The following is a 17,500-nucleotide window of genomic DNA, read 5'->3' as shown; positions in this document are numbered from 1 at the left end:
GATCAAACGCGCGCTAATTCTCAGGTATGGCTATGTATACTGGGCGCCATTGTCTTCACCTGGCTAACTCTGGTCCTGTTTCTCTACCTGAGCCCCTTTGAAGTGGTAAGTGATGACGACAACGACGCTGATGATAAAGTGGTGGGTTCCCCTGGCGAACTCCAATCGATGCCAAGTGGTAGGAAGGGGAGGAGGAGCTCGAGAGGGAGGCAGAGGTATGATGATAATAAGTCTCATCTTGTGTTCGTCCTTCGGAGCCTGTCTTATCAAAGTACGTTGGTTCGAGATTCTACTTGTTCTTTTTTTATAATAGAGATTCATAAGATTTATAAGAATCAAAATAATGATATTCGATTGTTTTTAGGGGGAGGGAAGTGTTATTATAATATGTAATAACATAATTATGTTGGTTCGAGATTCTACTTGTTTTTTTAAATAGAATCATGGGATTTATAGGATTCAAAATAATGATTTTCGATTGTTTTTAGGGGGAGGGAAGTGTTATTATAATAGGTAATAACATAATTATGTTGGTTCGAGATTCTACTTGTTTTTTTTTTAATAGATTCATAGGATTTATAAGAATCAAAATAATGATATTCAATTGTTTTTAGCGGGAGGGAAGTGTTATTATAATAGGTAATAACACAATTATGTTGGTTAGAGATTCTACTTGTTTTTTTAAAGGATGTTGGGTCGAGATTCTACTTGTTTTTCTTTTTAATAGATTCATAGGATTTATAGGAATCAAAATAATGATATTTCATTTCTTTTGGGGGGAGGGCATTGTTATTAAAATTTTGGATGTTTTTTTTTTACCTCTTTGGGAAGTTGGTACAGTACATGAAGCGAATTAATCCAAGAGTAGCGCCCTTCATTCGACCATATATTCTTATACAGTACCTGTATATTTGTTTATTGTGTCCTTCATTCGACCAAATATTCTTATACAGTACTTGTATCCAGCCAGTTTTGCGTCCTTTATTAAACCAAATATTCTTATACAGTACTTGTATCCAGCCAGTTTTGCGTCCTTCATTCTACCAAATATTCTTATATAGTACTTGTATATTTGTTTACTGCGTCCTTCATTAGACCAAATATTCTTAAACAGTACTTGTGTCCAGCCAGTTTTAGGTCCTTCAATAGGCCAAATATTCTTATACAGTACTTGTATCCAGCCAGTTTTGCGTCCTTTATTAAACCAAATATTCTTATACAGTACTTGTATCCAGCCAGTTTTGCATCCTTCATTCTACCAAATATTCTTATATAGTACTTGTATATTTGTTTACTGCGTCCTTCATTAGACCAAATATTCTTAAACAGTACTTGTGTCCAGCCAGTTTTAGGTCCTTCATTAGGCCAAATATTCTTATACAGTACTTGTGTCCAGCCAGTTTTGCGTCCTTCATTCTACCAAATATTCTTATATAGTACTTGTATATTTGTTTACTGCGTCCTTCATTAGACCAAATATTCTTAAACAGTACTTGTGTCCAGCCAGTTTTAGGTCCTTCATTAGGCCAAATATTCTTATATAGTACTTGTATATTTGTTTACTGTGTCCTTCATTCGACCAAATATTCTTATACAGTACTTGTATCCAGCCAGTTTTACGTCCTTCATTCGACCAAATATTCTCATTCAGTATTTGTATATTTGTTTATTGCGTCATTCATTCGACCAAATATTCTTATACAGTACTTGTATCCAGCCAGTTTTGCGTCCTTTATTAAACCAAATATTCTTATACAGTACTTGTGTCCAGCCAGTTTTACGTCCTTCATTAGACCAAATATTCTTATAAAGTACTTGTATATTTGTTTACTGCGTCCTTCATTCGACCAAATATTCTTATACAGTACTTGTATCCAGCCAGTTTTGCGTCCTTCATTCGACCAAATATTCTTATACAGTACTTGTGTCCAGCCAGTTTTACGTCCTTCATTAGACCAAATATTCTTATACAGTACTTGTGTCCAGCCAGTTTTACGTCCTTCATTAGACCAAATATTCTTATACAGTACTTGTGTCCAGCCAGTTTTGCGTCCTTCATTCGACCAAATATTCTTATACAGTACTTGTGTCCAGCCAGTTTTGCGTCCTTCATTCGACCAAATATTCTTATACAGTACTTGTGTCCAGCCAGTTTTGCGTCCTTCATTCGACCAAATATTCTTATACAGTACTTGTATCCAGCCAGTTTTACGTCCTTCATCCGACCAAATATTCTCATTCAGTATTTGTATATTTGTTTATTGTGTCCTTCATTCGACCAAATATTCTTATACAGTACTTGTATCCAGCCAGTTTTGCGTCCTTTATTAAACCAAATATTCTTATACAGTAATTGTATCCAGCCAGTTTTGCGTCCTTTATTAAACCAAATATTCTTATACAGTACTTGTATCCAGCCAGTTTTGCGTCCTTCATTCTACCAAATATTCTCATTCAGTATTTGTATATTTGTTTATTGCGTCCTTCATTCGACCAAATATTCTTATACAGTACTTGTATCCAGCCAGTTTTACGTCCTTCATTCGACCAAATATTCTCATTCAGTATTTGTAAATTTGTTTATTGCGTCCTTCATTCGACCAAATATTCTTATATAGTACTTGTATCCAGCCAGTTTTGCGTCCTTTATTAAACCAAATATTCTTATACAGTAATTGTATCCAGCCAGCTTTGCGTCCTTCATTCGACCAAATATTCTTATACAGTACTTGTATCCAGCCAGTTTTACGTCCTTCATTCGACCAAATATTCTCATTTAGTATTTGTATATTTGTTTATTGCGTCCTTCATTCGACCAAATATTCTTATACAGTACTTGTATCCAGCCAGTTTTACATCCTTTATTAAACCAAATATTCTTATACAGTACTTGTGTCCAGCCAGTTTTACATCCTTCATTAGACCAAATATTCTTATAAAGTACTTGTATATTTGTTTACTGCGTCCTTCATTCGACCAAATATTCTTATACAGTACTTGTATCTAGCCAGTTTTGCGTCCTTCATTAGACCAAATATTCTTATACAGAACTTGTGTCCAGCCAATTTTACATCCTTCATTAGACCAAATATTCTTATACAGTACTTGTGTCCAGCCAGTTTTGCGTACTTCATTCGACCAAATATTCTTATACAGTACTTGTGTCCAGCCAGTTTTGCGTCCTTCATTCGACCAAATATTCTTATACAGTACTTGTGTCCAGCCAGTTTTGCGTCCTTCATTCGACCAAATATTCTTATACAGTACTTGTGTCCAGCCAGTTTTGCGTCCTTCACTCGACCAAATATTCTTATACAGTACTTGTGTCCAGCCAGTTTTGCGTCCTTCATTAGACCAAATATTCTTATAAAGTACTTGTATATTTGTTTACTGCGTCCTTCATTCGACCAAAAATTCTTATACAGTACTTGTGTCCAGCCAGTTTTACGTCCTTCATTCGACCAAATATTCTCATTCAGTATTTGTATATTTGTTTATTGCGTCCTTCATTCGACCAAATATTCTTATACAGTACTTGTATCCAGCCAGTTTTACGTCCTTCATTCGACCAAATATTCTCATTCAGTATTTGTATATTTGTTTATTGCGTCCTTCATTCGACCAAATATTCTTATATAGTACTTGTATCCAGCCAGTTTTGCGTCCTTTATTAAACCAAATATTCTTATACAGTAATTGTATCCAGCCAGCTTTGCGTCCTTCATTCGACCAAATATTCTTATACAGTACTTGTATCCAGCCAGTTTTACGTCCTTCATTCGACCAAATATTCTCATTTAGTATTTGTATATTTGTTTATTGAGTCCTTCATTCGACCAAATATTCTTATACAGTACTTGTATCCAGCCAGTTTTACATCCTTTATTAAACCAAATATTCTTATACAGTACTTGTGTCCAGCCAGTTTTACATCCTTCATTAGACCAAATATTCTTATACAGTACTTGTATATTTGTTTACTGCGTCCTTCATTCGACCAAATATTCTTATACAGTACTTGTATCTAGCCAGTTTTGCGTCCTTCATTGGACCAAATATTCTTATACAGAACTTGTGTCCAGCCAATTTTACGTCCTTCATTAGACCAAATATTCTTATACAGTACTTGTGTCCAGCCAGTTTTGCGTCCTTCATTCGACCAAATATTCTTATACAGTACTTGTGTCCAGCCAGTTTTGCGTCCTTCATTCGACCAAATATTCTTATACAGTACTTGTGTCCAGCCAGTTTTGCGTCCTTCATTCGACCAAATATTCTTATACAGTACTTGTGTCCAGCCAGTTTTGCGTCCTTCACTCGACCAAATATTCTTATACAGTACTTGTGTCCAGCCAGTTTTGCGTCCTTCATTAGACCAAATATTCTTATAAAGTACTTGTATATTTGTTTACTGCGTCCTTCATTCGACCAAAAATTCTTATACAGTACTTGTGTCCAGCCAGTTTTGCGTCCTTCATTCGACCAAATATTCTTATACAGTACTTGTGTCCAGCCAGTTTTACGTCCTTCATTAGACCAAATATTCTTACACAGTACTTGTGTCCAGCCAGTTTTGCGTCCTTCATTAGACCAAATATTCTTACACAGTGCTTGTGTCCAGCCAGTTTTGCGTCCTTCATTCGACCAAATATTCTTACACAGTGCTTGTGTCCAGCCAGTTTTGCGTCCTTCATTCGACCAAATATTCTTACACAGTGCTTGTGTCCAGCCAGTTTTGCGTCCTTCATTCGACCAAATATTCTTACACAGTGCTTGTGTCCAGCCAGTTTTGCGTCCTTCATTCGACCAAATATTCTTACACAGTGCTTGTGTCCAGCCAGTTTTGCGTCCTTCATTCGACCAAATATTCTTACACAGTGCTTGTGTCCAGCCAGTTTTGCGTCCTTCATTCGACCAAATATTCTTACACAGTGCTTGTGTCCAGCCAGTTTTGCGTCCTTCATTCGACCAAATATTCTTACACAGTGCTTGTGTCCAGCCAGTTTTGCGTCCTTCATTCGACCAAATATTCTTACACAGTACTTGTGTCCAGCCAGCTTTGCGTCCTTCATTCGACCAAATATTCTTACACAGTACTTGTGTCCAGCCAGCTTTGCGTCCTTCATTCGACCAAATATTCTTACACAGTACTTGTGTCCAGCCAGCTTTGCGTCCTTCATTCGACCAAATATTCTTACACAGTACTTGTGTCCAGCCAGCTTTGCGTCCTTCATTCGACCAAATATTCTTACACAGTACTTGTGTCCAGCCAGCTTTGCGTCCTTCATTCGACCAAATATTCTTACACAGTACTTGTGTCCAGCCAGCTTTGCGTCCTTCATTCGACCAAATATTCTTACACAGTACTTGTGTCCAGCCAGCTTTGCGTCCTTCATTCGACCAAATATTCTTACACAGTACTTGTGTCCAGCCAGCTTTGCGTCCTTCATTCGACCAAATATTCTTACACAGTACTTGTGTCCAGCCAGCTTTGCGTCCTTCATTCGACCAAATATTCTTACACAGTACTTGTGTCCAGCCAGCTTTGCGTCCTTCATTCGACCAAATATTCTTACACAGTACTTGTGTCCAGCCAGCTTTGCGTCCTTCATTCGACCAAATATTCTTATACAGTACTTGTGTCCAGCCAGCTTTGCGTCCTTCATTCGACCAAATATTCTTATACAGTACTTGTGTCCAGCCAGTTTTGTGTCCTTCATTCGACCAAATATTCTTATACAGTACTTGTGTCCAGCCAGTTTTGCGTCCTTCATTCGACCATATATTCTTATACAATACTTGTGTCCAGCCAGTTTTACGTCCTTCATTAGACCAAATATTCTTATAAAGTACTTGTATATTTGTTTACTGCGTCCTTCATTCGACCAAATATTCTTATACAGTACTTGTATCCAGCCAGTTTTGCGTCCTTCATTCGACCAAATATTCTTATACAGTACTTGTGTCCAGCCAGTTTTACGTCCTTCATTCGACCAAATATTCTTATACAGTACTTGTGTCCAGCCAGTTTTACATCCTTCATTAGACCAAATATTCTTATACAGTACTTGTATCCAGCCAGCTTTGCGTCCTTCATTAGACCAAATATTCTTATACAGTACTTGTGTCCAGCCAGTTTTACGTCCTTCATTAGACCAAATATTCTTATACAGTACTTGTATCCAGCCAGCTTTGCGTCCTTCATTAGACCAAATATTCTTATACAGTACTTGTATCCAGCCAGTTTTACGTCCTTCATTAGACCAAATATTCTTATACAGTACTTGTATCCAGCCAGCTTTGCGTCCTTCATTCGACCAAATATTCTTATACAGTACTTTTTATCCAGCCAGCTTTGCGTCCTTCATTAGACCAAATATTCTTATACAGTACTTGTATCCAGCCAGCTTTGCGTCCTTCATTAGACCAAATATTCTTATACAGTACTTGTATCCAGCCAGTTTTACGTCCTTCATTAGACCAAATATTCTTATACAGTACTTGTATCCAGCCAGCTTTGCGTCCTTCATTCCACCAAATATTCTTATACAGTACTTGTATCCAGCCAGCTTTGCGTCCTTCATTAGACCAAATATTCTTATACAGTACTTGTGTCCAGCCAGTTTTACGTCCTTCATTCGACCAAATATTCTCATTCAGTATTTGTATATTTGTTTATTGCGTCCTTCATTCAACCAAATATTCTTATACAGTACTTGTATCCAGCCAGTTTTGCGTCCTTCATTAAACCAAATATTCTTATACAGTACTTGTGTCCAGCCAGTTTTACTTCCTTCATTAGACCAAATATTCTTATAAAGTACTTGTATATTTGTTTACTGTGTCCTTCATTCGACCAAATATTCTTATACAGTACTTGTATCCAGCCAGTTTTGCGTCCTTCATTCGACCAAATACTCTTATACAGTACTTGTGTCCAGCCAGTTTTGCGTCCTTCATTCTACCAAATATTCTTATATAATACTTGTATATTTGTTTATTGCGTCCTTACTTCGACCAAATATTCTTATACAGTACTTGTATCCAGCCAGTTCTGCGTCCTTCATTCGACCAAATATTCTTATACAGTACTTGTGTCCAGCCAGTTTTACGTCCTTCATTAGACCAAATATTCTTATACAGTACTTGTATCCTGCCAGCTTTGCTTCCTTCATTAAACCAAATATTCTTATACAGTACTTGTGTCCAGCCAGTTTTAGGTCCTTCATTAGACCAAATATTCTTATAAAGTACTTGTATATTTGTTTACTGCGTCCTTCATTCGACCAAATATTCTTATACAGTACTTGTATCCAGCCAGTTCTGCGGCGTCCTTCATTCGACCAAATATTCTTATACAGTACTTGTGTCCAGCCAGTTTTACGTCCTTCATTAGACCAAATATTCTTATACAGTACTTGTATCCTGCCAGCTTTGCCTCCTTCATTAAACCATATATTCTTATACAGTACTTGTGTCCAGCCAGTTTTAGGTACTTCATTAGACCAAATATTCTTATAAAGTACTTGTATATTTGTTTACTGCGTCCTTCATTCGACCAAATATTCTTATACAGTACTTGTATCCAGCCAGTTTTGCGTCCTTCATTAGACCAAATATTCTTATACAGTACTTGTATCCAGCCAGCTTTGCGTCCTTCATTAGACCAAATATTCTTATACAGTACTTGTGTCCAGCCAGTTTTACGTCCTTCATTAGACCAAATATTCTTATACAGTACTTGTATCCAGCCAGCTTTGCATCCTTCATTCGACCAAATATTCTTATACAGTACTTTTTATTCAGCCAGCTTTGCGTCCTTCATTAGACCAAATATTCTAATACAGTACTTGTATCCAGCCAGCTTTGCGTCCTTCATTAGACCAAATATTCTTATACAGTACTTGTATCCAGCCAGTTTTACATCCTTCATTAGACCAAATATTCTTATACAGTACTTGTATCCAGCCAGCTTTGCGTCCTTCATTCGACCAAATATTCTTATACAGTACTTGTGTCCAGCCAGTTTTGCGTCCTTCACTCGACCAAATATTCTTATACAGTACTTGTGTCCAGCCAGTTTTGCGTCCTTCATTAGACCAAATATTCTTATAAAGTACTTGTATATTTGTTTACTGCGTCCTTCATTCGACCAAAAATTCTTATACAGTACTTGTGTCCAGCCAGTTTTACGTCCTTCATTCGACCAAATATTCTCATTCAGTATTTGTATATTTGTTTATTGCGTCCTTCATTCGACCAAATATTCTTATACAGTACTTGTATCCAGCCAGTTTTACGTCCTTCATTCGACCAAATATTCTCATTCAGTATTTGTATATTTGTTTATTGCGTCCTTCATTCGACCAAATATTCTTATATAGTACTTGTATCCAGCCAGTTTTGCGTCCTTTATTAAACCAAATATTCTTATACAGTAATTGTATCCAGCCAGCTTTGCGTCCTTCATTCGACCAAATATTCTTATACAGTACTTGTATCCAGCCAGTTTTATGTCCTTCATTCGACCAAATATTCTCATTTAGTATTTGTATATTTGTTTATTGCGTCCTTCATTCGACCAAATATTCTTATACAGTACTTGTATCCAGCCAGTTTTACATCCTTTATTAAACCAAATATTCTTATACAGTACTTGTGTCCAGCCAGTTTTACATCCTTCATTAGACCAAATATTCTTATAAAATACTTGTATATTTGTTTACTGCGTCCTTCATTCGACCAAATATTCTTATACAGTACTTGTATCTAGCCAGTTTTGCGTCCTTCATTAGACCAAATATTCTTATACAGAACTTGTGTCCAGCCAATTTTACGTCCTTCATTAGACCAAATATTCTTATACAGTACTTGTGTCCAGCCAGTTTTGCGTCCTTCATTCGACCAAATATTCTTATACAGTACTTGTGTCCAGCCAGTTTTGCGTCCTTCATTCGACCAAATATTCTTATACAGTACTTGTGTCCAGCCAGTTTTGCGTCCTTCATTCGACCAAATATTCTTATACAGTACTTGTGTCCAGCCAGTTTTGCGTCCTTCACTCGACCAAATATTCTTATACAGTACTTGTGTCCAGCCAGTTTTGCGTCCTTCATTAGACCAAATATTCTTATAAAGTACTTGTATATTTGTTTACTGCGTCCTTCATTCGACTAAAAATTCTTATACAGTACTTGTGTCCAGCCAGTTTTGCGTCCTTCATTCGACCAAATATTCTTATACAGTACTTGTGTCCAGCCAGTTTTACGTCCTTCATTAGACCAAATATTCTTACATAGTGCTTGTGTCCAGCCAGTTTTGTGTCCTTCATTCGACCAAATATTCTTACACAGTGCTTGTGTCCAGCCAGTTTTGCGTCCTTCATTCGACCAAATATTCTTACACAGTACTTGTGTCCAGCCAGTTTTGCGTCCTTCATTCGACCAAATATTCTTACACAGTACTTGTGTCCAGCCAGTTTTGCGTCCTTCATTCGACCAAATATTCTTACACAGTACTTGTGTCCAGCCAGTTTTGCGTCCTTCATTCGACCAAATATTCTTACACAGTACTTGTGTCCAGCCAGCTTTGCGTCCTTCATTCGACCAAATATTCTTACACAGTACTTGTGTCCAGCCAGCTTTGCGTCCTTCATTCGACCAAATATTCTTACACAGTACTTGTGTCCAGCCAGCTTTGCGTCCTTCATTCGACCAAATATTCTTACACAGTACTTGTGTCCAGCCAGCTTTGCGTCCTTCATTCGACCAAATATTCTTACACAGTACTTGTGTCCAGCCAGCTTTGCGTCCTTCATTCGACCAAATATTCTTACACAGTACTTGTGTCCAGCCAGCTTTGCGTCCTTCATTCGACCAAATATTCTTACACAGTACTTGTGTCCAGCCAGCTTTGCGTCCTTCATTCGACCAAATATTCTTACACAGTACTTGTGTCCAGCCAGCTTTGCGTCCTTCATTCGACCAAATATTCTTACACAGTACTTGTGTCCAGCCAGCTTTGCGTCCTTCATTCGACCAAATATTCTTACACAGTACTTGTGTCCAGCCAGCTTTGCGTCCTTCATTCGACCAAATATTCTTACACAGTACTTGTGTCCAGCCAGTTTTGCGTCCTTCATTCGACCAAATATTCTTATACAGTACTTGTGTCCAGCCAGTTTTGCGTCCTTCATTCGACCATATATTCTTATACAATACTTGTGTCCAGCCAGTTTTACGTCCTTCATTAGACCAAATATTCTTATAAAGTACTTGTATATTTGTTTACTGCGTCCTTCATTCGACCAAATATTCTTATACAGTACTTGTATCCAGCCAGTTTTGCGTCCTTCATTCGACCAAATATTCTTATACAGTACTTGTGTCCAGCCAGTTTTACGTCCTTCATTCGACCAAATATTCTTATACAGTACTTGTGTCCAGCCAGTTTTGCGTCCTTCATTCGACCAAATATTCTTATACAGTACTTGTGTCCAGCCAGTTTTGCGTCCTTCATTCGACCAAATATTCTTATACAGTACTTGTGTCCAGCCAGTTTTGCGTCCTTCATTCGACCAAATAGTCTTATACAGTACTTGTGTCCAGCCAGTTTTGCGTCCTTCATTCGACCAAATATTCTTATACAGTACTTGTGTCCAGCCAGTTTTACGTCCTTCATTAGACCAAATATTCTTATAAAATACTTGTATATTTGTTTACTGCGTCCTTCATTCGACCAAATATTCTTATACAGTACTTGTGTCCAGCCAGTTTTGCGTCCTTCATTCGACCAAATATTCTTATACAGTACTTGTGTCCAGCCAGTTTTGCGTCCTTCATTCGACCAAATATTCTTAAACAGTACTTGTGTCCAGCCAGTTTTACGTCCTTCATTCGACCAAATATTCTTATACAGTACTTGTGTCCAGCCAGTTTTACGTCCTTCATTCGACCAAATATTCTTATACAGTACTTGTGTCCAGCCAGTTTTACGTCCTTCATTAGACCAAATATTCTTATACAGTACTTGTATCCAGCCAGCTTTGCGTCCTTCATTAGACCAAATATTCTTATACAGTACTTGTGTCCAGCCAGTTTTACGTCCTTCATTAGACCAAATATTCTTATACAGTACTTGTATCCAGCCAGCTTTGCGTCCTTCATTAGACCAAATATTCTTATACAGTACTTGTATCCAGCCAGTTTTACGTCCTTCATTAGACCAAATATTCTTATACAGTACTTGTATCCAGCCAGCATTGCATCCTTCATTCGACCAAATATTCTTATACAGTACTTTTTATTCAGCCAGCTTTGCGTCCTTCATTAGACCAAATATTCTAATACAGTACTTGTATCCAGCCAGCTTTGCGTCCTTCATTAGACCAAATATTCTTATACAGTACTTGTATCCAGCCAGTTTTACATCCTTCATTAGACCAAATATTCTTATACAGTACTTGTATCCAGCCAGCTTTGCGTCCTTCATTAGACCAAATATTCTTATACAGTACTTGTGTCCAGCCAGTTTTACGTCCTTCATTAGACCAAATATTCTTATACAGTACTTGTATCCAGCCAGCTTTGCGTCCTTCATTAGACCAAATATTCTTATACAGTACTTGTATCCAGCCAGTTTTACGTCCTTCATTAGACCAAATATTCTTATACAGTACTTGTATCCAGCCAGCTTTGCGTCCTTCATTCGACCAAATATTCTTATACAGTACTTTTTATCCAGCCAGCTTTGCGTCCTTCATTAGACCAAATATTCTTATACAGTACTTGTATCCAGCCAGCTTTGCGTCCTTCATTAGACCAAATATTCTTATACAGTACTTGTATCCAGCCAGTTTTACGTCCTTCATTAGACCAAATATTCTTATACAGTACTTGTATCCAGCCAGCTTTGCGTCCTTCATTCCACCAAATATTCTTATACAGTACTTGTATCCAGCCAGCTTTGCGTCCTTCATTAGACCAAATATTCTTATACAGTACTTGTGTCCAGCTAGTTTTACGTCCTTCATTCGACCAAATATTCTCATTCAGTATTTGTATATTTGTTTATTGCGTCCTTCATTCAACCAAATATTCTTATACAGTACTTGTATCCAGCCAGTTTTGCGTCCTTCATTAAACCAAATATTCTTATACAGTACTTGTGTCCAGCCAGTTTTACTTCCTTCATTAGACCAAATATTCTTATAAAGTACTTGTATATTTGTTTACTGTGTCCTTCATTCGACCAAATATTCTTATACAGTACTTGTATCCAGCCAGTTTTGCGTCCTTCATTCGACCAAATACTCTTATACAGTACTTGTGTCCAGCCAGTTTTGCGTCCTTCATTCTACCAAATATTCTTATATAATACTTGTATATTTGTTTATTGCGTCCTTCATTCGACCAAATATTCTTATATAGTACTTGTATCCAGCCAGTTCTGCGTCCTTCATTCGACCAAATATTCTTATACAGTACTTGTGTCCAGCCAGTTTTACGTCCTTCATTAGACCAAATATTCTTATACAGTACTTGTATCCTGCCAGCTTTGCTTCCTTCATTAAACCAAATATTCTTATACAGTACTTGTGTCCAGCCAGTTTTAGGTCCTTCATTAGACCAAATATTCTTATAAAGTACTTGTATATTTGTTTACTGCGTCCTTCATTCGACCAAATATTCTTATACAGTACTTGTATCCAGCCAGTTCTGCGGCGTCCTTCATTCGACCAAATATTCTTATACAGTACTTGTGTCCAGCCAGTTTTACGTCCTTCATTAGACCAAATATTCTTATACAGTACTTGTATCCTGCCAGCTTTGCCTCCTTCATTAAACCATATATTCTTATACAGTACTTGTGTCCAGCCAGTTTTAGGTACTTCATTAGACCAAATATTCTTATAAAGTACTTGTATATTTGTTTACTGCGTCCTTCATTCGACCAAATATTCTTATACAGTACTTGTATCCAGCCAGTTTTGCGTCCTTCATTAGACCAAATATTCTTATACAGTACTTGTATCCAGCCAGCTTTGCGTCCTTCATTAGACCAAATATTCTTATACAGTACTTGTGTCCAGCCAGTTTTACGTCCTTCATTAGACCAAATATTCTTATACAGTACTTGTATCCAGCCAGCTTTGCATCCTTCATTCGACCAAATATTCTTATACAGTACTTTTTATTCAGCCAGCTTTGCGTCCTTCATTAGACCAAATATTCTAATACAGTACTTGTATCCAGCCAGCTTTGCGTCCTTCATTAGACCAAATATTCTTATACAGTACTTGTATCCAGCCAGTTTTACATCCTTCATTAGACCAAATATTCTTATACAGTACTTGTATCCAGCCAGCTTTGCGTCCTTCATTAGACCAAATATTCTTATACAGTACTTGTGTCCAGCCAGTTTTACGTCCTTCATTAGACCAAATATTCTTATACAGTACTTGTATCCAGCCAGCTTTGCGTCCTTCATTAGACCAAATATTCTTATACAGTACTTGTATCCAGCCAGTTTTACGTCCTTCATTAGACCAAATATTCTTATACAGTACTTGTATCCAGCCAGCTTTGCGTCCTTCATTCGACCAAATATTCTTATACAGTACTTTTTATCCAGCCAGCTTTGCGTCCTTCATTAGACCAAATATTCTTATACAGTACTTGTATCCAGCCAGCTTTGCGTCCTTCATTAGACCAAATATTCTTATACAGTACTTGTATCCAGCCAGTTTTACGTCCTTCATTAGACCAAATATTCTTATACAGTACTTGTATCCAGCCAGCTTTGCGTCCTTCATTCCACCAAATATTCTTATACAGTACTTGTATCCAGCCAGCTTTGCGTCCTTCATTAGACCAAATATTCTTATACAGTACTTGTGTCCAGCCAGTTTTACGTACTTTATTCGACCAAATATTCTCATTCAGTATTTGTATATTTGTTTATTGCGTCCTTCATTCGACCAAATATTCTTATACAGTACTTGTATCCAGCCAGTTTTGCGTCCTTCATTAAACCAAATATTCTTATACAGTACTTGTGTCCAGCCAGTTTTTACTTCCTTCATTAGACCAAATATTCTTATAAAGTACTTGTATATTTGTTTACTGCGTCCTTCATTCGACCAAATATTCTTATACAGTACTTGTATCCAGCCAGTTTTGCGTCCTTCATTCGACCAAATACTCTTATACAGTACTTGTGTCCAGCCAGTTTTGCATCCTTCATTCTACCAAATATTCTTATATAGTACTTGTATATTTGTTTATTGCGTCCTTCATTCGACCAAATATTCTTATACAGTACTTGTATCCAGCCAGTTCTGCGTCCTTCATTCGACCAAATATTCTTATACAGTACTTGTGTCCAGCCAGTTTTACGTCCTTCATTAGACCAAATATTCTTATACAGTACTTGTATCCTGCCAGCTTTGCCTCCTTCATTAAACCAAATATTCTTATACAGTACTTGTGTCCAGCCAGTTTTAGGTCCTTCATTAGACCAAATATTCTTATAAAGTACTTGTATATTTGTTTACTGCGTCCTTCATTCGACCAAATATTCTTATACAGTATTTTTATCCAGCCAGTTCTGCGGCGTCCTTCATTCGACCAAATATTCTTATACAGTACTTGTGTCCAGCCAGTTTTACGTCCTTCATTAGACCAAATATTCTTATACAGTACTTGTATCCTGCCAGCTTTGACTCCTTCATTAAACCAAATATTCTTATACAGTACTTGTGTCCAGCCAGTTTTAGGTCCTTCATTAGACCAAATATTCTTATAAAGTACTTGTATATTTGTTTACTGCGTCCTTCATTCGACCAAATATTCTTATACAGTACTTGTATCCAGCCAGTTTTGCGTCCTTCATTCGACCAAATACTCTTATACAGTACTTGTGTCCAGCCAGTTTTGCGTCCTTCATTCGACCAAATATTCTCGTTCAGCACTTGTATATTTGTTTATTGCGTCCTTCATTCGACCAAATATTCTTATACAGTACTTGTATATTTGTATATTGCAGCCAACACCTGGCTGCCGAATAGCGACTCTCGACGAGCAATAGCAGCCACCTGGTTCATCTCTTGCATCATCCTCGGATCGCTTTTCTCCGGGACCTTGACGGCGATGTTGACTGTTCCCCTCGTAAGTATTTGGCCCCGCCAAGGAGGTTATGTTTTCACCTTTCTGTTTGTTAGTCACCAGCCTAACCCAAAAAGTCACGGGTGGATTTTGATGGAAATTTCAGGATGTCAGAAATGTACTAACTTAGAAGTGACTGGATTTAGTATTATATTCACATCGTCTGTGTCTCTCTGTTTGTCAGTAGCCTAACTTGAAAAGTTACGGATGAACTTTTCATGGAAATTTCAGGATATGTCAGAAATAGACTAACTTAGAAGTGATTGGATTTAGGCGCTGATCCGAATCCCGGATTTATATGGTTCAGTGGATTCATTCACGCTCAACACATGAAAGAGGGAGAGCTTAGTCCGTAGAGTTGAGTGAAACTTTGACAAGCTTCATTGGCGGAATTCTGAAATCTCTAGAGTGCACTTTCTACTCATTACAAATGTATTGAAATCGTTTCTGTGTAATTTAATGGTTCAAGGGAGTGATTCAATAGGAAATTAAAATTATAATATGGTGTTATAAGGTGAAATTATCCCTTAAAGCATACCCTTAAAAAGAGAGAGAGAGAGAGAGAGAGAGAGAGAGAGAGAGAGAGAGAGAGAGAGAGAGAGAGAGAGAGAAAGTGTTTTGTCTGTTTGGCTAATCCATAACTCAAAAAGAATCTGCATGTATTGATAGTTATTTTTTTTACCAACTTTGACAACCAATTCGAAATAAATTAGTTTCTTTCAAATAAAAAAGGAAAAATCAACCAATAAGAATGTTCCAACTTTGACAATTCGAAATAAAATTGTTTCTTTCAAATAAAAAAAGAGTAATTACACAAAAAGAATGTTCTATTTACGACGACACGAACGATAAACAAAACTTTAATAAATCAAACATTTTATTCTTTTCATCTGCAAAGGTTCGAATCCCTGTTGACAGTACGGATGATTTGGTAAACCAGAGAGAGATACCCTGGGCCATCGAGTCGGGATCTTTCCTTTTCCAAGTGCTATTTGTAAGTATATCTCTTATCAGTAATTCTACTTGAGCTAACCAGCTCTAGGGTTGTGGTGGACGATGTGGTAACGTCCCTGACTGGTGAACGACTGGCTGGGGTTCGAGTCCCGCTCAAACTCGTTAAGTTTCTCTGGTCGCTGCAGCCTCATCATCCTTGTGAGCTAAGGATGGGGGGCGGAGCTTATGGGTCTATCTGGTGAGTTATCAGCAGCCATTGCCTGGACCTCCTTGGTCCTAGCTTGCGGTGGCCGATGTGGTAACGTCCCTGACAGGTGAACGCCAGACTGGGGTTCAAGCTGCAACCTCACCATCCTTGTGAGCTAAGGATGGGGGAGGGGTGGGGGGGGGGGGTGGGGGAGCCTATATGTCTATCTGCTGAGTCATCAGCAGCCATTGCCTGGCTCTCCTTGGTCCTAGATTGTGGTGGCCGATATGGTAACGTCCCCGACGGGTGAACGCCAGACTGGGGTTCGAGCTGCAACCTCACCATCCTTGTGAGCTAAAGATGGGGGAGGGGGTTGGGGGAGCCTATAGGTCTATCTGCTGAGTCATCAGTAGCCATTTCCTAGCCCTCCTTGGTCCTAGCTTGGATGGAGAGGGGGCTTGGGCTCTGATCTTATGTATATGTGGTCAGTCTCCAAGGCATTCTCCTGCTAGATGGGGCATTATCATAGTTCTCTCCTCTGCCATTCATGAGCGGCCTTTAAACCTTTAATGTATATTTTTCTTCAGCCTATTACTGAGAGATATTTCACTGTTTATTTTCTGAAATTATATTCAGACTAAGTCACTTGTTGATACTTTTAAAAATTAATGGCTGATTTTTGATAACCGAAAACATTTTGATCATACGTATGCTACCGGGCGCTCTTGCTAGCTGGGTTTAAACCTTTAAGGTAATTACCTTAGTCTGAGGTAAATTGCATGGTTCCAAGGTAATTTGCATGGTTTCTAGGTAATTTGCATGGTTTCGAGGTAATTTCAATGTTATTTTAAGGTAATTTTGGTTTGGCGATATTACGAGCTTCAAATATAAAATTGAATTTTTTTTAAAGGAAATCTAAGGTAAAAATCAGCAGTATTCCTGTATTAACCTTTGCTTTTATTTCTCTTTAACCTATTTTCTTTCAACTTTTACAGTGACTTATTAATTCTGTTCATTATGTTCATTTAGTTATATTACCATATTTATTATTTTTTATTCTTATAAATGTTTAATTCTTATCCCAAAAATGTAAATGTACATGATTACCATAGGTATTCTATTTTCATAAATACATATATGTGTATAAATTTACATCTACAATGAAGTGTAAAAAAGAACAAGAGAGCTATACTTA

At 37.5% G+C, this 17,500-nt stretch overlaps 1 protein-coding gene across 1 annotated transcript in view; it reads left to right on the top strand.

The window, feature by feature from the left end:
- The window catches only part of LOC137651882 (ionotropic receptor 93a-like), a 27,487-nt gene that overhangs the window by 4,292 nt on the left and 5,695 nt on the right, over window positions 1–17,500 (top strand). Inside the window, exons 2-4 of the mRNA XM_068385091.1 lie at window positions 25–271; window positions 15,046–15,167; window positions 16,063–16,158. Coding sequence (XP_068241192.1) covers window positions 25–271; window positions 15,046–15,167; window positions 16,063–16,158 — 465 coding nt within the window. The remainder of the gene's footprint in view (window positions 1–24; window positions 272–15,045; window positions 15,168–16,062; window positions 16,159–17,500) is intronic.

Source organism: Palaemon carinicauda, chromosome 13, assembly GCF_036898095.1.
Source record: "Palaemon carinicauda isolate YSFRI2023 chromosome 13, ASM3689809v2, whole genome shotgun sequence".
Taxonomy (NCBI): domain Eukaryota; kingdom Metazoa; phylum Arthropoda; class Malacostraca; order Decapoda; family Palaemonidae; genus Palaemon; species Palaemon carinicauda.
Note: the sequence above shows the minus strand (reverse complement) of the source record. Positions and strands in the feature narration are given on the sequence as shown.